The sequence below is a fragment of the Carcharodon carcharias genome, chromosome 3 (assembly GCF_017639515.1).
Source record: "Carcharodon carcharias isolate sCarCar2 chromosome 3, sCarCar2.pri, whole genome shotgun sequence".
Taxonomy (NCBI): Eukaryota; Metazoa; Chordata; class Chondrichthyes; order Lamniformes; family Lamnidae; genus Carcharodon; species Carcharodon carcharias.
The window spans coordinates 102,453,428-102,476,824 of NC_054469.1; the positions used below are offsets into that span (position 1 = coordinate 102,453,428).

At 41.3% G+C, this 23,397-nt stretch overlaps 1 protein-coding gene across 2 annotated transcripts in view; it reads left to right on the forward strand.

Annotated features, from left to right (window-relative positions):
* Positions 1 to 4,979, forward strand: part of nr4a3 (nuclear receptor subfamily 4, group A, member 3) — a 32,627-nt gene extending 27,648 nt beyond the window's left edge. For both annotated transcript variants that reach the window (XM_041184519.1, XM_041184518.1), the window contains exon 8: positions 3,401 to 4,979. In XM_041184519.1, the coding sequence (XP_041040453.1) occupies positions 3,401 to 3,657 (257 nt within the window). In that variant the 3' untranslated portion in view covers positions 3,658 to 4,979. The remainder of the gene's footprint in view (positions 1 to 3,400) is intronic.
* The last annotated feature ends 18,418 nt before the right edge of the window (positions 4,980 to 23,397 follow it).

A 23,397-nucleotide genomic window follows, 5' to 3' on the forward strand; every position in this document is an offset into this window, starting at 1 on the left:
CCTTTCGTTGAATACTTGTTAGCATAGTTGGACGCCCTCATATCTATTTAGTTTGATTTGTGCAGACTTAAGACCCTAAATTCAACTTAACTAAATCACTCTCAAATTCAACATAAAATTCACTGTATTATGATCACTCTTCCCGGGAGCCGCCTTTACTACAAGGTTATTAATTAATCCTGTCCCATGCACAATATTAGATTGAAAATAGCCTGTTTCCTAGTTGGAACCTTGACATATACTGAACTAGAAAACTATCTTGAATACATTCCATGATTTCGACCCCACATTATTATTGAAAATTTTGTTTTCCCACTCTATATGAAGATTAAAGTCCCCATAATGACTACCTTGTTAAATATACCTCTAATTTCCTGATGTATTCTTTGGCCAACACTACAAGTACTGTTAGTGGATCTATTAACTAGTCCCACCAGTGTTTTCTGCCCCTTTTAGTTTCTTAGCTCAACCCAAAGTGATTATACATCTTGATTTTTCTGAGCTAAAATCATTTCTCTCTTTATCTTTATCCCATCCTTTATTATCAAAGCAACCCCCCACATTGCTTCTTTTTCATTTTGTCAATCTCTTCTAAAGGTCAAGTGTTCTGGAATATTTAATTCCCAACCTTGATCATCCTGCATTGCAAGTCTGTAATATCTATTAGATCAAACATAACTTATTTCTATCTGTGGTATTAATTCATCTATTTTGTTGCAATGTTCTGCACAGAGATAATGCCTTTCGTTTTAACTTTTTTCTATTTTTCCCTGATATCACCTTAGTCGCGAATTTTCTTATTGTCTTTAAGATTCCTGTCTCTCTTCCTGATTCGCTTTACTTACTTTTACCCAAATAGTTAGTCTCCTCTACGTCCTTGACATTTCCCTTACTGCTTTTGAATTTACCCTTTCCTAAATCTTCCTGAATTTTCTCAACAAAAAAAAATTCTATAGAACTCATCAGGAAGGGAAAGATAACTTGATTTTTCTGCTTTGATAAAGGGTTGTTTGTTTTCAATTGCAGCAAACCCCAAGTTACCATCATAAAGCTCAGTCCTAAATTTTCTTTTAATTAAATTTTGGATTTAAAAAATTTCTAAAGATGGACTTTTATTCTTTTAATTCCATCCAACACTAAAATTTTAGTCCAAGATTTTGTAATTTAGTGCTTTTTAAGTTGTTACTAATGGATTTCCTGTGGCAATGCTTATAGGAAATTGCACCCTCATTTAATATCTTCTCGTGCTTCTTCTTGTGTCTCAGACTTGCCCTCTGGCTCTTTGTGTCTTTCAGTTCAGCTTTCACTCTGTCTCCTCTTCTCAGTGTTTTCTGTTGTCTGTGTTACCTTCTGCCAATTTTTCTCTTTTCTTTTGTGTGCAGTGATGGATGGTGTGATGAAGGGGTGAATTACTGAAGGAAAGAGGCCGTATTTTCCAGTGGTACTGGGGAGCAGTGTGAAAATGGTGGAATTCTGACTAACTTGGCCCTTCCCTGCTTCCCATGCTGCATCCCTTGTTGTTACCCTGAGATGTTCTAACCTCCACTCTCCTTCCATCCTCCATTCCCTATTGTTTCTGGGTTACATTTCTACCCCCCATTGCCTCCCTCCCCACCATTGCTTCTGCCTCATACCATCCCTGTCAGCATTGCCCCCACACCACTAACCCAATCCCCATTTCCTAAGCTGCCAAAAGCTTTAAAGCAAGAACTAATTTTTAGGTTTATAACTCTAATCAACTAGGGCAGCAGAAACATAATTATCTATCTGACCCCACTTTGCATAAAAGAAAAACAAGATGGTGAAGAGTAGACGCCGAATTCAGAAGTACAGTGGCACCCAGTGACCAGAACCTGCAATTACACAGAGTTGAAATGGGGGAAAAAATCTGAATGAGAAATGTTGATATAATTTACCACAAGAAAAGTGAAGGCTAAAGTGGGACCAAAAAGGATGATAACAGAAGTAAAGTTGTTGGCATGAAGTACTCACCCTATGTGGGATTTTTAATGTTCATGTGATGAATCTATGTGCTCATGTAGATTAGGAAGTGAACAACTTTGCACCCTGGACACCCAGCATTGGTATCAAATGTTCCTAGATAAGGTATTATCAGAGGCCCATTCAGAATAAAGTGCCTTTACTCTGCTCCAATGTGTGCATTAGTCTCCAGAATAGCACCAGCTATCCTCTACTAATCATTTTTATGAGTTCTTTGAGTGAGACTGAAGATAAGAACATAAGAAATAGGAGCAAGAGTAGACCATATATCCCATTGTGCCTGCTCTGTCATTCAATATGATCATAGCTGATCTTGTGCTTCAACTCCATTTTCCCGTCCACTCCCCATATCCCTTAATTCTTTGAGAGACCAAAAAGCTGTCTATCCAGCCCTAAATAAATGTATTCAAAAATGGAGCATCCAGAACCTCTAGGGTAGAGAATTCCAAAGATTCACAACTGTGTGAATGAAGAAATTTCTCCTCATCTCAGTCCTAAATGATTGGCTCTTTATCCTGAGACTGTGCCCATGTGTTTTAGCCCAACCAGCAAAAACAATCTCTCAGTGTCTATCCTATCAAACCCCCTCAGAATTTTGTACATTTCAATGAGATCACCTCTCATTCTTCTAAACTCCAGAGAATATAAGCCCAATTTACTTAGCCTCTCATCATAGGACAACCCCCTCATCCCAGGGACCAATCTAGTGAACCTTTGTGTACCACCTCAATGCAAGTATATCCTTTCTTAAATGTGGAGACCAAGACTGTACACAATATTCCAGATGCAGTCTCACCAAAACTCTGTACAACTGTAGCAAGGCTTCTTTATTCTTGTACTCCAATCCCCTTGCAATAAAGGTCAACTTGCCATTTGCCTTCCTAATCGCTTGCTGCACCAGCATACTAATGCATTCCTTGTACAAGCACACACAAGTCTCTTTGAACATCAACTGTTACAAGTTTCTCATCTTTGAAATAATAATCTGCTTTTCTATTCTCGTGGCGAAAATGAATAACTTCACCCTTCCCTACATTATACTCCATCTGCCATCTTGTTGCTCACTCACTTAACCTGTCTATATCTCTCTTCAGCCTCACTCTGTCCTCCCCGCAGCTTACCTTCCCACTTAGCTTGGTGTCAACTACTAGCCAAATACAGCTTCACAGCTGCCTATAAGAGGAAACTTTCATCCCATGAGCTTGAACTGGAATGTAAATCAAGATTCCAAAGATAAAATGACAATGAGCTAACCCATCGCATCAGTAAAATTTTATAATTAGGCTGGCCATGTTTGAAAAGTGCATTGATGGGTCAGCAAAAAGCAAAGAAATGTATTGTTTTTTTGTGTATACAATATTAGAGTAGATTGTTAATATTGCTTATCATGTCTCTGCAGATCGCCATGGGTTAAAAGAACCAAAGAGAGTGGAAGAGTTGCAATCACGAATCGTCAGCTGCCTGAAAGAACACATGTCATTCAGCAGTACTGGGGAAAACAAAGGGCAGCCATTGTCCAAGGTGCTGGGCGTCATACCTCAGTTGCGTGCTCTCTGTACACAGGGGCTCCAGCGCATCTTCTACCTAAAACTAGAGGACCTGGTGCCGCCCCCAGCCATTATCGACAAGCTATTTCTGGACACACTGCCTTTCTGAGACGACTTACCTCTTTCTTCTTGGCTAGTGCACACTTCAGTAGCCAAGTGGATTGTGACAAAAACAACAGCTGGTGCTGTGGCTTCTCTCCCCTAGAAAGCAGCCCGAACTGCCCACGTCCAAGGACTTTTCCTGGCGCTTCACTCTGCAGGATCCTATACTTAAAAAAAACTATCTGCTTGCTGCTTTTGGGAATGCTAACGTGGCACCTTGGGAACGAAACCTGTCATGGTAGAAATGATTATCTGACTATTTTCAGTCTGTAACATGTCGTCCTGACGTTCTTGGGTGATAGGAAACTTTTTAAAAATGTCAACAACAAAGTTGTCACAAAGGTAGTACGCTTTTTGTTGTGATTGATGCCTTTAGTATAGCTCCTGATGTGTCATATGTACAGCAAGTGGTGGTGCAAGAAGGCATCTTTGATGAAAAATTCTGATTTTAGAATGCAACGATAAAAGGCTGTTGGCTCAAACGTTCAAGTGCAATTTTTTGAAAGTGCTACAATTTCAAGATTTTTTTGTTGGTTTTGTTTTTTCAAACTCTAATTTATTGTAATACTAAAAGAATTTGATGAAATACAGGAATTGTTGGCACTAACTTTACTGACAAAGTTACCTGAACTTGAATTATAGTGATATTTGTACTGATAAATATACATATGACGTGGGGACACTTTGTGAACCAGAAGAGCACTTACACGTTGCTTAGAAAGAGAAAAATATATAGAAAAAAAACACATTTTAATTTTTAAAAAAACTTTATGCAGTGTTTTAAGGATGATCACAGAGCTTGGACGTAAGGATATTGAAGTACAGCAAAGGCAAGATCTTCTGAGTCAGAATTGGTTAATCCACCAGACTGTTTTACAAACCCAGCAGGTCTTACTGAATACTGTAGTTGTAAGAATGTAGGTGCTAGAAGGGATGCAGTCAGCTGCATTAAACATTCCGTGTTCGTAAAAGTTTTTGTATGATGTTTATACTGTTGATGCCATATTCTAATACAGAAATACTTTTGTTGCATAATGTCTTTATTTGTATAAAGATTATATGCATGTTATTGTAATGGCTTTGCCTGTATTTATTGCGACAATTGCCAGTTGCTCAGAGTAACTCTGCAGGCTGAATTCAGGAACCCTAGCTGTTAAAGGGGCAGTGCCTTGCTTTTGACAACAGAGTGTATTCACAAACCATCTCTGTGCTCCTTTAGCATTCAACAGTGTTTTATTGTGTTAACTTGTGTGTTTTCAAATGTTCAGTACATTGTACATAGACAGAAATGTAAATTAAAATATTAAATTGAATAACATTTTATCAGAACACACTTGGCTTTGGAAGATTCTCTTTGAAATGCTTCTTGTGCACATAATTCATATTATATCCAATTCTAACCATGGTATGTTGTATCTTTTTCAAATGTTGATTTCATTTATATTTTAGTTTTTATTCTAAGTCAATGAATGTAATGGGGAATTTCTTATTTTACCCTCTTTTTATCAATTATTTCCCCTTCTTGTGTCTGACCACAGTGTGCCCTTTCTCCTGGTTGAGACAATGGGTTCAATTCATGGTACTGGGCCTTCACCAAGACTGCTCAAGATCAGCTGCAAAAAAGTTATATGAAAGAGATCCAATGTGACAGCTAGGATTTATGACAGTAGCCAGCTTTCTTTCCCTGATGTCCCAATGGATAGTGGAAATGTGCCTTTTAGGTCGTCACAGGTGTAAGCCTGTGTTCCCAGTGTCTTAACATAAAAACAAACAGCCAGCAAATGATGGCACAGCCACAAATTCTAATGTAGTATTGTTATGGTAGTATGCTAAAGTTTGATTTTATAAGTCAAAACATGAAAATGGTTTTGATACTGAAAAAACATATTCATTTCAGTCAAAATAACCACCAGCATTTCTGTGGAGCTGTTGCATAGCTGAATGATTATGCAACATACAAATCTGTCTATATTAGATCAGATTTTTTTTATTATTTCAGTATGGTCTTTGCTACATAATGGGAAAGAGAGTTTCATTTAAAAGTATGATTATGTTCCTTGATCAGAACAAATAGAATATTTCATTTGGTTTAGGTCTTCCTTTTTCAAGATTACTGATAGGTCTATCTTTTAAATTTAAATTGAACTATAACATCATGGGGCTATTTACTTCTAATAATGTCAACCTGAACTCTACAGTGTAATTATGAAATATCTTCTTAATGAGGATTATTTGATCAGTGTTTTCTCACATCTCATATGTTATTAATTTAAAACACTTTGAGATATTTAATTGTAAAATACTCACCACCACATGGAATGCCAATGATACAGTAAACAGCAGCATATGGAACATTGCAAACAATTATTTTCATTTTTGATGGATATTTTAACTTTTAACTTTTGCCCTATAATTAATTTTAATTACAAATTTTCCACAAAACAAATGTTTTCCTTTGAATTGTTTCCAATAATATTTGTATGTTTTATATAAATATCTACCCTTTTTGCATATTACTTGACTGTGATGGAAAACATATGAATAAGTGCAGCTTGCCTGTCCTGTTAGAAAAACACTAACCACCTAACTCAGATTTAGCTTTCTGTCCGAGCTTTGTATCCACTCTTTGGTGTCTTAGTCTCATTCACTTTTCCAGAATTGCTTCATCCAATTCAGGATCGCCGGGAGTGCGAGCCTAAGTTGACAGGCAATGGGCACTAGGTGGGGTACACGCAGGATGGGATGCCAGTCCATCACAGGGCACAAACTCACACACACACACTAAGGGGCAATTTATCATAGCCAAACCACCTAACCAGTGCATCTTTGAATGGTGGGAGGAAACCAGGGCACCCAGCAGAAACCCACACAGACATAGAGAGAACATGCAAACTCCACACAGACAGACACCCAAGGTCAAGTTCAAACCCAGGTCCTAGAGCTGTGAGGCAAGAGCGCTAACTTTGCCGCTAAATGTGTCTTAGTCTCATTAATGGTTATTGCTTGATAATTGAAATTTTGCCAAGACATACAAAACCTTCACTCAAACAGGGAGATCTTTGTAGCCATTTTTTGTGCTTTGTAGATCCATGGGCAAGTAGAACAGACACTCAAAAATATTATTCTGTCTTACCTTTTAGCTTATTGTTAGTCCTGTTGTGTTAGTGACAAAGGATATTTCTAATATTTAAAATTATTAATTATATATTGTGTGTCATTGCTCCAGTTTATCTGGGGCATGGAGGATAGTGTCTATTTAATCTGTGATGAGTTGGCATCACTGCTTCCTTTCTCGTTAAGGTCTTTCAGTTGTCTTTTGGCATGTATGTTGAGCTTGGGAGTACTCTACGGATGGGCAGGGGGTGCTTTATGCTGAAAGGTGTAGACAAAACGGGTGCTTCTTTTGGTCAGTCTTTCCTATCCAGACAGCAACCATTTGGGGAATGGGGAGATCTCACCAATGTTTGGAACTTATTTGTCATCTCAGAGGTGCTTGGTGTCAAGGGGGTCTAGTGCTTTGTCATTACACTCTATTTTTCTTTATTGCCCCTTTGCTGTTTCTGTTACTCACCATTTTTATCTGATTTCTCTCTCAGCTATTCTTCTTCAGTCCATAATACTGTTCCTTTCTACATTTCACACTGCCACTTTCATTTCTCCCAGTGCTCACTGTTACCTTGGCAACCTTCTCCAACTGCATGCTTTGCTTTCAATGAGCTGCAAGTGCTGTTTTCTTTCAACAATATCTTAGAACAGAGTCACAGCTGGGGGGGCCAAGATGGGAGCTGCAGGAGAGTGGAAAGTAGCTGGAGTCAGCACTAAGTGGTGAGTGATAAAGCAGAGAACAGTTGGTGGCAGCACCAGAGAGCAGCAGAGAACCGAGTCATCAGTAAGTGCATGTTTTTGGTCTGCTGCATGCACAAATGTGGATCTAGTTTTCACATCAAGTCTGAGAATGTCTGACCTGAGTTGGATTGGGCACATCACAAGTGGGTACCAAGTCAGTGTAGTGATGGTTACTAACTGGGCTGGGAATACCTGGAGTTTTGTGTGGGTGTAAAGAGATGTGTTGAAGTGAAAGTAGGGCTGGAAAGTTTATGAAGAAGGTTTTACTGTTTTTGTCAATGGAACATTTTGTGTATGAATTATGTGATCATGTTTTAGTTTAATAATGGGGTGGGTGAAGAACTGTCATGATAGATGATCTCAGAGGATTTTAATTCTGTATTTGTCAGGTTTTTTTGGTATAAAGTGATCAGGATGTAACTAAATTGGAATGAAAGGGGCTTTTTTATTATTACTACAAATAACAAAAGTAGAAAGTAATCAGTTAGTGAAGAGAAAAACATACATTAGGAAGGAGAAAATTGGTGAATATTCAAAGACAGGTTGGTGGACATTCATGAAAGACCCTTCATTCACTATAGTCAGGATGTTCACTACACACAAAATCTTATTATTTTATAAATAGAGAGATTGTGAGTGATATTATTCTTTTCCCCAAAACATGTGGCCAGGTTTTTCTTAATGTTGCTAAAGTGCAAAAAAATACAGGAAAAATGTTGTACCATGCAAATCATATGTAAAAAAAAAATTAAAATATCAATCAAAAAAGGTACACCCGCAATGATGTTCCTTGAATGCTATTCAGTAGCTAACAATCCACTTAACCAGTATAAGATTCAAAATGTTTATTCATCTAGTTGTAAAGTGCATAATTGGAAAAAGCTGAATCTGAGTAGAGAAAAACTCAGATTTATTCACAGTACATTGCATGCCCACAGGCCCCCTAATTGCAGTATTCTCTTTCCTCCCCAAGAGCAGAGTGAATTGCATCATTGATGAAAGATGTTGGACCAGACTTTGCTGCAGCACAGCATCTAACAATGTCTGCCATTTGTTAGATTTGCCCCTGCATCTTTCAACTCGAAACATTTTTGCCCACTAAGTTGATAACAGCACAGCAAGGAAAACAGGGCAAGTAACTGGTGTATCTCCTGAATCCATCAGATTAAAGGATTGAAAAATAATCAGAGGAAGGACTGAGAAGGAAGTGTAAATCTGAATTTCATTGTCAAATCAGGTACAGAAAGAGAAATAAAGAGAGAGTGAAAAAAGAGACAAATTAAAAATGTTTTACTTTTTAATTCTTTAAATTTACCACTTTGAAAGCTCCAGCCATTGTTAGAATAAGACACACTTGTTCTGGTTAATTTTCAGCATGAAATTGATTAGCAGTAATTAACAATTATGTTGTTAAAAGGGTACTTGCACTACTAATGACAAGATTTAACTTTCTGTGGCTAGATAACTTCATGTCTAATGCGCAAATGCAACAACTTCACAACATTCACTGTATTTCAATGGTGAGGCATTGTGCATGCTTCAAAATTTATGCAAAGAGTGGGCTTATCTATTTATGAAGCTGAAGCAGCTCAAAAGCACTCTGGACGCAATGGGATAAAAATTTGCTCTCTTTTTTGCGCATGAGGATTTCAATTCACAATCAGTCTGCTCCAGTTCTTTTGGAGGTAGGCAGTGGGCAAACTTACTGCTCTAACCTCATTTACATGATTTACATGGTGGGGTGAGTGGGTTCTTCATTGCTGGCATCCTCAGCATTCAGCAGGAGGCTGAACGGCATTGTGTTGAAAGCATGTGGTGTAGTTAGCCTGCTCTTAAGGTCAGGCTGTCCATCTTAATGGGAAGATGTTTTGAAATAATATTGTGGAATTTAAAATATGCAAAATGGAACACCAGGGAAGGGAGAGAGAGTGGCACTAGAGGTATTAGCGGTGGAGGTCAGGAGGACCTCAAGGAAACCTCACAAGGGAGAGGGAACAACTGGCTAGAAAGGATCAGCAGTGCTGCTAGACCTCATGCAAGTGGATACATCTTCATATGATATTTCCTACTCACTACAATACTAGCTTCTCATGGTGCTCAAAGCATCACAACTCCATTACTCAGGATTCATGCCTAACATCCAGGTACACCACTTCACCCTCACATACATTTTTTTTAAAATTCATTCCTGGGATGTGGGCATCGCTAGCTAGGCTAACACTTATTGTCCGTCCCCAATTGCCACATTAAATTTCCTAAAGGGACATTAGTGACCAGATGGGTTTTTAACAACAATCAACAATGATTCCATGGTCATCATCAGACTTTGAATTCTGGACTTTTATTGAATTCAAATTTCACTATCTGCCATGATGGGATTTGAACCCAGGTCCACAGAGTATTACCCTGCGTCTCTAGAATACTAGTCCAGTAATAAAACCACTGCCTGGTTCTTTAAATTGCTGCTGGAATTTAATTCCTGTAGCAGCACAAAGCTTTCTGCCCTTCCCGGCACAAACATTCAATTACTGGCAGAAAGAACTCCTGCTCCATCCAAAAATGCGTATATTACAGAAAATCTTCTAACATCAGCAGTGAACATGTGGGATGGATGGAAGTTACAATGGAAAATGGAAAATCCCAGCCAAGATACCTATTCTGTTAGTGTACTTGAGCTGGCCATGCAATAGCATACTGTTACAGGATGTGTCATTGCAGCAATAATGATTACATCTTACAAGTGAGGCTGAAAGGACAATTCACAAGTGACTAACTTGTAGGTGAGTTATAGTTAGCCTCATAGAGATATTAATCATACCTTATTGACAGCAGGTTTTTTTTTATTAATATAACACATTTAAAATTAAAATTAAAATGAAAGATTGTTTTTATGACATAAGAAGTCAACCTTCAATTTCAATTCTTTCAGTGGAGGAAAATTGTGCCCATAACTCACATACTATATTTGCAAGAAGGTATAACCAGTTTATTCCCTTACTCCAGTACCCTGCATAAGTGCTTCAATATTTACTTTCCCGATACTTGTCCCTCATTTGGGTATAGGGTATCTTCTATTGCCTATTCTCATAACCCTGAGTAATGCTTTAGTGGGGGGCATCAGTGCTGTCTTGGCCTAATGTTGCTCAGCATAGTTTCATTAGACAGTTTTGGCACTGAGCTACTTTGTGCTGTGCCATGAGGTAACCCTTTGCCCACTGCCTGCTCCTATACACTACCTATGTCTTCCGTCCTCTGAAGAAGTCAATTGTGAGGTAATGTGCTAACATGCTAAGAGGTAACAGCCTTAACAGTACTTCTTCTTGCTATACACCAGCAGGTGGGTGCCTCTTGCATAGATCAATGATCTGCATGAGAGCACATCCTTGAAACATCATTAAGGAGTGTGAAGTCCACATTCAAAGAATATAAATTCTGAACCTGCTTAAAGTGGCAACAGCAGCAATTGGTCAAGAGTTTCCAGCAGGATTACAAGCATAGCAGCACGAGTGGCAGGCATGAATCAAGCTGCCAGTTTGTCCAGTTCTGGCTTGGAAGTCCTCCTGGGTGAAACGCAACAACGAAGAGCCAGCTTGTTTTGGGTAGATGGTAAGAGATCCCGAAGATCTGTGGTGACATAATGTTGGGGGGGTGGGGGGCTGGGGGGTTTGGTGGGGGGTTCTTTGGTGGTGATGGAGGAAGTAGCAATTAAAAAGGTAAACATTGGAATCTCCGTGGGGAACAACATGCTGTAGATTGCCCAAAGGCTGCAATTAAATTTTCTTGGTGGCCCTGGAGACTATAGCCGAGCTGGTTAAAGACCCCCTTGAGAGCTGTGCGATATCTACAAACATAAATAGCTGCAGAAATGCCAAATTAATGTTTCATGTTTACAATTTCAGCATTTAAATCACTTCTGTCTTGATCCACTGCTACAGGCACAACAGCCTGCTTTACACAGGCAGTCATAAAATTGAGTGGCCTGTCAGGCAGAAATAACAGGTTTTCAAATAGGTGTCACAATCCTCTCATGAACCATATGGCCACCAGGAGGGGCTGCACTTCTTGTGACCACCCAATTCTGGTAGAACCTTTGACCGATGTCAACAGCTGTGGCAATTCACAGGACGCAAAATTCATTTGCCCTGATATTTGGGCGTAGGAGCTATAATTCACAGCATTGCCCACACCAGTCACAAGTAGGATGGGTAACACACCAAATTCATCTCCACACCTCATGATTGTGGTGTGGCCACAAGTGGCTCCCACATATTCGTGGTCTCCATTACAGTGCAAGCATCCTCACTCTGCTCACTCCCGGGTAGTTCAGAAAGCACTTGCTGTAGCTTTCCCTTTTCAAAGGTACAGTCCACGTTAGAATGCAGGCCCAGCTAGCAAAGCCCACATCCCATGAATGAATGAAAAAAAGGGAAGTTACAGCAATGCACTTCAGGTTACTGGATAATTTTCTTTAACCATTCAGGGAAAAGCAATGGCAAAGGAAGGAAAGGACTCTCGGATTTCTGTGATGCTGCCCTGGACTCACTCTGTTGAGAGATCCAGACCATGGGGATGGGGATTTTCCAACAAGAAACCCTCCACGCTAACTCTCCAAAGGGCATGGGAGTAGATGGCAAGAGTCGTGAATGCTCAGAGCATGGCACCACAAACATGGCAGCAGTCTTGCTAAAAGTTTCATAATCTCACTCAGGTGGTCAAAGTGAGTGAATGCATCTGCACATCACATTTCACACCCACCCCACCCACCCGTCTCTCACACTGCTCAATGCACCAAACCCCCATCGCTCTTCCAGCAGCACACTCTGGCACTCAGGATTCACCCCTAGCATCCTTATACTGCCCTTCATCCTTTCAACTTACCAATACTGCCAACTTCATACCTACCTCTCAGGGGAGATCATTGATGAAGCAGCTGAAGTTGGTTGGGCCTAGGAGACTAACCTCCAAACATCTTCTTTGTGCAGGGCCTGACTCCAATCAGTGGAGAGTTTTCCACCGATTCCCACTGACTCCAGATTTGCTTGATCTCCTTGATGCCACACCTGGTCAAATGTTGCTTTGATGTCAAGGGCAGTCACTCTCACCTCACCTCTGGAGTTTAGCTCTTTTGTCTATGTTAGGGCCAAGGCTGTAATGAGGTCAGGAACCAAGTGGCCCAGGCGGAACCTAAACTGAGCATCAGTGAGCAGGTTATTGCTAAGTAGGTACTGCCTGAATGGACTGTCGATGACACCTTCCATTAGTTTGCTGATGCTTGAGAATAGACTGATTAGGCGGTAATTGGGCAGATTGGACTTTTTTCTGCTTTTTTTTGGCAGGGCATAGTTGGGAATTTTTCTCATTGTGGGCTCGGTGCTTGTGTTGTACCTGTGCTGGAACAGCTTGGCTAGGGTTGCAGCTTGTTCTGTGGCACAAGTCTTCAGTACTACAGCCAGGATGTTGTCAGGTCTCATTGCCTTTGCAATATCCAGTGCCTTCAGCAGTTTCCTGATATCACATGGAATCAAATTGGCTTAAGTTTGGCTTTTATGATGCTGAGACCTCAGGACAAGGCTGAGGTAGATCATCCACTTGGTACTTCAGTATGAAGATGGTTGCAAATGTTTAAGCCTTGTCTTTTGCACAGACATACTGTGCTCTGTCATGGAATCCTAGAATCATAGAATCACAGCACCCACAGTGTCTGTGCTGGCCCTCTGAAGGAGCAATTCACCTAGAGCCACTCCCCTGCCTTTTCCCCCTGAAGCTGCAAATTTTCCCTTTTGGATTATAATCCAATACCCTTTTGAAAGCCTCAGTTGACTCTGCCTCTACCACAGTCTCAGGCAGAGCATTCCAAATCCTGATCATTTGCTGCATAAAAAAAGTTTTTCCTCATGTCTCCACTGTTTCTCTCACCAATTACCTTAAATCTGTGCCCTCTGGTTCTTGATCTTTCCACCAATGGAAACAATTTCTCCCTATCTACTCTGTCTATGCTCCATATGATTTTCAATACCTCCATCAGATTTCCTCTCAAACTCCTCTTCTCCAAGGTGAGCAGTCCCTACTTCTCAAATCTTTCTATGTGACAGAAGTTCTCCAACCCTGGAACCATCCTCGTGAATCTTTTCTGCACTATCTCTAATGCCTTCACATCCTTCCTAAAGTGTGGTGCCTAGGACTGGATGCAATGCTCCAGTTGAGGCCAATCCAGTGCCTTGAACAGGTTTACATAACTTCCTTGCTTTTGTACTCTATGCCCCTATTGATAAAGCCCAGGACGTCATATGCTTTATTAATCGTTCTCTCAACCTGTCCTGCCACCTTCAATGATTTATGCACATATACCCAGGTTCCTCTGCTCCTGCACCCACTATAGAATTGTACCCTTCATTTTATACTGTCTCTCAGCATTCTTCCTATCAAAATGAATCACTTCACACTTTGCTGCATTCATTTTCATCTGCCACTTGTCCACTCATTTCACCAACCTGTCCATGTCTATATCCTTTTGAAGTTTAACACTATCCTCCACACAGTTCACAATACTTCCTAATTTCATATCATCCGCAAACTTGAAACTGTGCCCCATACACAAAAGTTTACGTCGTTAGTGTATATCAGGAAGCGCAAGGGTCCTAACACTGATCCACAAAAACACAAGAAATAGGAGCAGGAGTAGACCATACGGCTGACGAGCCTGCTTCACCATTCAATATGATCATGGCTGACCTTAGGCTTCGACTCCATTTTCCCACCCACTCCCCATAACCCTTAATTCCCAGAGAGACCAATAATCTGTCTATCCCAGCCTTAAATGTATTCAACAATGGACCATCCGCAATCCTTTAGGGTAGAGAATTCCAAAGCTTCACAATCATTTGAGTGAAGAAATTTCTCATCACCTGAGTCCTGAAAGATTGGCCCCTTATCCTGAGACTGTCCTCCAGTGTTTTTGATTCCCCAGCCAGTGGAAATACCCTCTCAGCGTCCACCCTATCAAGCCTCTTCTTCAGGAATTTGTAGGTTTCAATGAGAATCATTCTTCTAAACTTCAGAGAATATAAGGCCAATTTGCTCAGCCTCTCATAGGATAACCCCCTCAACCCTGGGACCAATTTAGTGAAACTAATGCAAGTGTATCTTTTTTTAAATGTGGAGACCAAGAACGCACACAGTATTCCAGATGTGGTCTCGCCAAAACCCTGTACAACTGTAGCAAGACTTCTTTATTCTTTACTCCAATCCCCTTGCAATAAAGGCCAACATGTCATTTGCCTTCCTAATTGCATGTTGCACCTGCATGTTAATTTATTGCATTCCTTGCACAAGCACACCCAAGTCTCTTTGGAAATTAACAATTACAAGTTTCGCACCTTTTAAATAATATTCTGTTTTCTATTCTTACAACCAAAGTGAATAACTTCACACTTCCCTACGTTATACTCCATCTTCCCATCTTCTTGTCCGCTCACTTAATCTGTCCATATCTCTTTGCAGCCCCACTCTATCCTCCCCACAGCTCACTTGTCCATGTAGCTTGCAATCATCAGCAAAATTTGATACATTACTCTCTATCTCTTCCTCTAAGTCATTAATATAGATGTAAATAATTGAGGCCCTAGTGCTGATCCTTCGGACATTCCACTGCCTGCCAATTTGAAAAAGCCCCATTTATGCCCACTCTCTCCTTTCTATCCATTAACTAATCCTTTATCCATTCATATTACTCCAACTCCATGAACCCTTATCTTGCTTATTAACCTTCTGTGTGGCATCTTCTCAAATGCCTTTTGGAAATCCAGGTATACTACATTACTGGCTCACCTTCATCTACCCTACTAGTTACATCCTCAAAAAACTGCCCTGTAGTTGCTGGTCTTATATTTACACCCTTTTTTGAACAAGGGTGAAAGATTTGCACTTCTCCAGACCTCTGGCCCCACACCTGAGTTCAAGGAAGATCGGAAACTAATGGCCAGTGCCTCCACAATTTCCATTCTATCTTCCTCCAGTTTCCTGCTGATGGCTTACATTGCCTCATGGATACCCAGTCTTGAACTTTTTCCGAATCTACCCTATCTGGCATGGTAGTCATGTCATCCAATGTGGTGAAGGTTGTCCTCAGTGTGAAGATGGGACTTTGTCTCCACAAGGATTGTGCAATAGGCGCTCCTAACAATACTGCCATGGACAGATGTATCTCTGACAAGTCAACTGGTGAGGCCAAGGCCAAGAATGCTTTTCCCCATTGTTGATTCCTTCAGCACCTGCCACAGGCCTAGACTTGCAGATAAGTTCTTTAAAACTTGGCCAGTTTGGTCAGTAGCTGTGCTGCTGAGCCATTTCTGGTAATCAACATGGAAGTCCCCCACCTTGATTCTTGTGTTCTATGCTCTTCTTGCCCTCAGTGTTTCTTCCAAGTGATGTTCAACAAGGAGGAATATTGATTCATCAGCTGAGGGAGGGTAGTATGTGGTAATCAACCAATACATTCTGTGTTTGACCTGATGCTATGACACTTCATGGGGTCGAGAATCAATGTTGAGGACTCTCAGGGCCACTCGTTCCTGATACACTGTGCTGCCACCTTATGTGGGTCAGGCATACCAGTGGGACAGGCCAAACCCAGGGATGGTGCTGGAGGAGTCTGGGACATTAGCTGTAAGGTATGATTGCGTGCTTGATTTAACTTGTGGGGCAGCTCTCCCAACTTTGCCACAAGTTCCCAAATGTTAGTGAGGATAGCTTGGCACGTTTGAATGAGCTGGGAGTGCCTTTTTTCATTTCCAGTGCCTAGGTTTATGCCAGGTGGTCTGTCCAGTTTTATTCTTATTCAAATTTTCTGTTGCGGCTTTGATAAAACTCAGTGAGTTGCTCAGCCATTTAGGGCAGTTAAGAGTTAACCACATTGCTGTGCATCTTGAGTCACGTGTAGGCCAGACCAAGTAAGGACAGCTGATTTCCTCCCCTAAATGACACTAGTGAACCAGATGGGTTTTTACAACACTCTGGTGGCATCATGATGATTATTAACGAGACTAGCATTTTATTCCAGATTTGCTAATTAACTAAATTTAAATTTCTCAGCTCCCATGGTGGGATTCAAACTTATGACTCCAGACCATTAGTATGGGTCTCTGGATTACTAGTCCATAACATTATTGTTATGGTACATCTTTCCACTACATTGATAGATCGGTAGCCCTTGCATTTGCATTACTGCCCACTATTGATTTGGGGGTACACAAAGACTTGGATATGCAGTCAACAGCACCCTGCACCATCAGGAAGCCTGCTAGACTGGCAAACCAATCGTGCCCTTTGATCCTGGTCTTCCCTCCTGAGGGAGAAGAGGATGAAATCCCCCCTCCCTGTGTAGAGCACCTCTGTTGCCTCCTAGATACCTCTGTGGATGGAGAACCATGATGGTTCTAATGCCACCTACCTAGAAGGAACAATTGTGATGAATGTATGGATGACGTTGATCTTCACAGCTACTGGGAAGGCCAAAATTGCCCTGAGGATCCAAGTATTTGTGAACAAGGTGATGCAACTTGGTCACCACCTTCTGAGTAAAGCGAAGCCTCCTGAGGCACTCTCCCTGGCTCATTTCAATGTAGGCCAGGAGCTCCCAGATGATACTCTCAGGGTAAGGGGTAAGGCTTTCTAAGGAGATACCTCCTTCCCCTTCCCCCCACTGCACAGTTTCTCCTCTCTGCCTGTCCTGTTCAAGTTGCAGAGCAAGTGGCACATCAACTATTGCCCCCATAACTATGCAAGGCAATATTATTTTCTGCCTTTCTGTGGTTGCCAGAAACCTTGAACTGGATTTTCCCATACCAAATCAGGACAGAACAGAGGCAGGACGGCAAAAAAAAATAGCATCACGGCCTGCATGCTGGTCAGCAACCTTCATTACAAACTCTGATAACTTTGCTGAGGATTGTGGGGGTTCAGGGGAGGGAGTGCTGGGAGAGGAGGAAAGTGAAGCCACTTGCCTCATTAATTGGGCAGATTAAGGTCATTAAGAGGCTCATTAAGAGCTTACCTTCTGACCTCCCAAGATTTTCATGGGGGCGGGTGGCCTTTAGGAGCTCTTTGAAGCTGACCAGCTGCGTCCTAGCCAGAACACGGTAGCAGCACTGGAGCAGTTTTATTCAATGCAAAAAAGTTAAGGTTTGGACAAAAAGAACTGAGCAGCAACAAAATTTCAATAACCAAACTGTCCCTACCTTATCTCTGGGTTGGCCATTTGCCATGGCCATTTTGAAGATGAAGATGCTTTCTTTTTTTACAACCATGCAGAGACAGCAACTACAGCAATAATTGTCGATTTGGGCCAGGGCTTGGCCTACTTCCCAGGTGTCCCATCTCTATTCCCATACCCCCTCTCCCCCCTACACCTACTAATTGAACAAACAGATCTGCCTCTGGAGTCATTAAGCACCAACCCCATGAAAATTCTACTTTACAGGAGGCTGACACTGGGGGAGGGTTTGCAACCTGGAATCAAACCCATCTCCTGATTCCTGCCTCCAATGGGAAAATTTGGCCCCTTCAAACTCCTCCACCCACTCAATGCCATGCTTCCATCAACTTTGCTTTAGCACAAGTAAATCAAGAGCACCTCAGCTGCAACTTGTACAGCAGCCCTTTATAAAGCCCGAGACAGGACTCATCTGGTTTCCAAACATTTGTTGTTTCAGGAGTGGATAGGGAAGACCCCTACACATTATTAGCATTTCTGTGCTGCATCAGCTCATTCATGATCTTTCAACCTCTTTGGGTGCATACAGGGGACACACCTGTGTGCACCACTCCAGTTGATTCACACCACTAGGGCTGCATGGCAAATGGTCAGTGGCGTGTTCCATATTCCAGTTTTGCAGGAATGTCTGTGTAGCAATGTTACACAAATTAATTTTGCAGCCAAAGTTTCAGGATCCCACTTCAATTTTTTCTGCCTATCTAGTTTATGTAATTTCCACACTGAAAAATCAGTTAAATTCTGTCTATAAAATAAGGGAGATTCAAATACATATGACTGTATGATAAAATAAACAAGCAATTCAACATTTCCAATGGAAAGTTTCACTTTTCATACTAGGGTCTTTTCCTCTTGTTGTAATGCGCTTTTGGATGGCAAGTAGTCACAGCCCACAATAAGCTTTAAGACCTTGATAGGGTTTTACTGTAATATTCCAAGCACCTTTATTTAAATATTCTGATGATCTGTTCAAACACGATCTTTGTGGCTGCAAGTTTCAGCAACAGAGAGAAGCTACTTTCACCTATCAGTTTAGTCTATAGATAGAAGATATGGGATTGCATTATTTTTGTAATCAGATCTTGTTACATAAAAGCCTTACTATGAAAGTGTTTTGATTGTTAATATTTGTAAATCTTCAAATGCCAGGAAGAAAGTCTCAATCTTCATTTCCAATGAGCCTCAAATAATTTATATTGATCTGTGCACTGAGAAAGTCCTGCTTTTTAGGTTGGCCTTGGTATAGATAACTTTTCGCTTTGGAGCACAGAGTTACAGATTCTATACTTGGACAAAATAGTTAAGTTTGATACCAATCCTACCTTTATTTATAAAAAGGTCTGATTTTTTTTTTAGTTATGTTGATTGAGACCAGAACACCAGGGATAAGACCAAAGAAAAGTACAGCACAGGAACAGGCCCTTTGGCCCTCCAAGCCTGCGCCGATCATATTGCCCGTCAACTAAAACATTTTGCACTTCAGGGGTCCATATCCCTCTATTCCCATCCTATTCATGTATTTGTCAAGCTGCCTCTTAAACATCACTATCGTACCTGCTTCCACCACCTCCTCTGGCAGCAAATTCCAGACACTCACTACCCTCTGCGTAAAAACTTGCCCCGCACATCTCCTCTATAGTTTTCTCCTCTCATCTTAAATCTATGTCCCCTAGTAATTGACTCTTCCACCCTGGGAAAAAGCTTCTGACTATCTACTCTGTCCATGCCACTCATAATTTTGTAAACTTCTATCAAGTCACCCCTCAATCTCCATCACTCTAGTGAGAACAATCCGATTCTCCAACCTCTCCTCATGGCTAATAACCTCCAGACCAGGCAGCATCCTGGTAAACCTCCTCTGCACCCTCTCCAATGCCTCCATATCCTTCTGGTAATGTGGTGACCAGAATTGCATGCAATATTCCAAATGTGGCCTAACCAAGGTTCTGTACAGCTGCAGCATGACTTCCCAGCTTTTATACTCAATACCCCTGACAATGAAGGCAAGCATGCCATATGCCTTCTTGACTACCTTATCCACCTGCGTTGCCACTTTCAGTGACCTGTGAACCTGTACACCCAGATCCCTCTGCCCATAGATGTACTTAAGGGTTCTGCCATTTACTGTGTAATTCCTGCCTGTATTAGACCTTCCAAAATACATTACCTCTCATTTGTCTGGATTAAACTCCATCTGCCATTTCTCTGCCCAAGTTTCCAACCGATCTATATCCCATTGTATCCTTTGACAATCCTCTTCACTATCTGCAACTCCTCCAACCTTAGTGTCGTCTGCAAACTTACTATTTAGCCCAGTTCCATTTTCCTCCAAATCATTTATGTATGCTACAAACAGCAAAGGTCCCAGCACTGATCCCTGCGGAATTCCACTAGTCACAGCTCTCCATTCAGAAAAGCATACTTCCACTGCTACCCTCTGTCTTCCATGACCAAGCCAATTCTGTATCCATCTTGCCAGCTCATCTCTGATCCCATGCGACTTTACCTTCTGTACCAGTCCGCCATGAGGGACCTTGTCAAAGGCCTTACTGAAATCCATATATATAACATCCACTGCCCTTCCATCATCGATCATCTTTGTCACTTCCTCGAAAAACTCAATCAAGTTAGTGAGGCACAACCTCCCCTTCACAAAACCATGCAGCTTCTCACTAATACACCCATTTGCTTCCAAATGGTAATAAATCCTGTCACGAAGAATCTTCTCCAATAATTTCCCTACCACTGATGTAAGGCTCACCGGCCTGTAATTTCCTGGATTATCCCTGCTACCTTCTTAAACAATGGAACAAAATTGGCCATTCTCCAGTCCTCTGGGACCTCACCCATAGCCAGTGAGGATACAAAGATTTCTGTCAAGGCCCCAGCAATCTCCTCCCTTGCCTCCCTCAGTACTCTGGGGTAGATCCCATCCGGACCTGGGGACTTATCACCTTAATATTCTTCAAGATGCCTAACACCTCCTCTTATTTGATCTCAACATGATCCAGGCTATCTACATACTCTTCCCTAGACAAATCGACCGCTAAGTCCTTCTCTTTGGTGAATACTGATGAGAAGTATTCATTTAGTATCTCTCCCATTTCTTCCGATTCCCACCTCTGTCCCTGAGTGAGCCTACCCTTTCCCTGGCTACCCTCTTGCTTTTTACATACGTATAAAAAGCCTTGGGATTTTCCTTAATCCTGGTTGCCAGTGAATTTTCATGACCCCTTTTAGTCCTCCTGACTCCTTGCTTAAGTTTCTTCCTACAAACTCCCCTGCTCTTCTTCAAAGTAGGGCCATGAAATTTTTTACATCCATCTGAGAGGGCAGGTAGGGCCTCAGTTTAACAATAGCACTCCTTCAATACTGCACTAGAATGTCAGCTTTGATTCTTGTAGTCAAGTTCTGGAATGTGACTTGAATCCAGAATCTCATGACTCATAATCAAGAGTGCTCCCAACTGAGCCGCAGCTGAAAGTGAATGGGAGGCATTGATTTTGTGTTTTGTAATATCTTCATTAGTTTTTACTTGCAGACCTCAGCTTCTCCTAAATGTCTGGGTTTGGACTTGACATTTTTACCTGAAGCAGTGACTTTTATTGCCAGGGAGGTGATGGTGTAGTGGTACTGTTGCTGGATTAGTAACCCAGAGAGTCAGGGGAATGATTTGAGGACCTGGGTTTGAATCCCACCACAGCAGATGGTGAAATTTAAATCAATAAAAAATCTGAAACTAAAAGTCTCATGAAACCATTACTGATTGTTATAAAAACCCATCTGGTTCACTAATGCCTTTTAGGGAAGGAAATCTGCTGTCTTTACTTGGTCTGGTATACATGTGTCTCCAGACCCTCAGTGATGTGGTTGACTCTTAAATGCCCTCTGAACAAGAGCAATTAGGGGTGAGCTATAAATGCTGGCCTAGCCAGCAATTCCCACATTCAATGAATTTAAAAAAAGACAGTTGGAGCATGTGTAGTGTGTACCTATTTAAGATAGTAAAATGGTGGATGCTTCTCAGCCTCTAAAAACAAATCTATTTTTTTAAGTTATTTAATTGGTAAAGCGTACAGAAAAAAGTTTATCAAAGACAAGTTTATATTGAATAGTTTCTTTTTCTAAGTAGTGGCTGTGGTCTGTACATGGAAGAGAGGGAGAGAAGAAGAAATGATAGGCAGTAATGTTAACACTCCAACTGCAGTTTATTTCATTCTCATGTCATTATCCTGTAAATTTTAGAAAGCACAATAAATTAAAAGAAAGGCATAAAAGGACAGAGGTCTTCAAATTCAGTGGCAGTTCTGCCTGCTGTAAATGCTGTAAACTCAAAGGAAATGGTGTAAGCCACCAGGCTGGCCATAAGCCAAATTATAGGGTTGGGGATGTTCAGAAGGGTTTACAATGAGTCCATGGAGGCAGCAGTCCAAATTCTCTATTCCCACTGCACTTGTACATCATTCCCACTACAAGGTTGTTAATACCAGGAGACTGAATTTCCTGAGTTTGGGATATATTTGTGGTCCAGAATTTGGAACAGCGTTGGGCCTAAGTTTTGTTTTGCAATGCCAAATTCTATCTGAAATTAGTGTCGATGTTTCTTTTTTTTAACTTATTCTTTCATGGGATATGGGCGTTGCTGGCTATGCCAGCATTTATTGCCCACCCATCCCTAATTGTCCTGGAGAAAGTGGTGGTGAGCCACCTGCTTGAATCATTGCAGTCCATGGGGTGTAGGTACATCTACAGTGCTGCTAGGAAGGGTGTTCCAGGATTTTGACCCAATGGCAGTAAAGGAACAATGATATAGTTCCAAGTCAGGATGGTGTATAGCTTGGTGGGGAGCTTTCAGGTGGTGGTTTTCCCATATATCTAATGCCCTTGTCTTACATTGTGCCCTCTTTGTGTGAGCATCACTGAAACAAGTGGGGTTGGCAAGGTGGCAGCATTAATTGGAAATTGTGCCTGAGTTTCCCCAGCACTAAGAACTCTTGCATTTTGATTCCTTCCCCTATGGGCATTGCAGCAGCATTAAAAAATGTTTCATGCTTTCTCCCCATCATAATCAGTGTGGCGTAAGGGTCTGGCACATATAGGATTAACATGAGACTGACTGCAGTACCGCCCACACAGTGATGTAAGAGGGCACATGACCCATGCCCAGGGTTAGTCGAGTGGTGGACAGAGCTGTGTGCACCAGCAAGCATGGAGACAGCTCCTAGCTTGTACCCTTTACCACATATTTGTAGGTAGTTCTAATAGTCAATAAAGATTTACAGTTGACCTATGTATGACCACGAAGACTCCTGTTGACTTACCGCACTGTAACCAATACCCTACAAGGGTGGCAGCTTGTGGAAAAATGCAAAACCTCACAGAAAGTGTAGAGAAAAACTAAAATTCTGGAAGGCTGAGAAAAAATTCATCAAAGCAGTCTGAACTGAAAAGCAGCTCCAGAAGCATACGCGCGGATAAAAAAATTGGCAAGATAAATTGTCAAGAAAAAGCACCAAAGAGAGGCTTGGAATCTGAAGGCAGAGATTTAAAATTCCCTACTGCTGTAGAAGACTCCACTGAATCTCCCTTGGAAGTCCAGCTTCAAATCCCAGAGCACAGAGTCAGCAGACC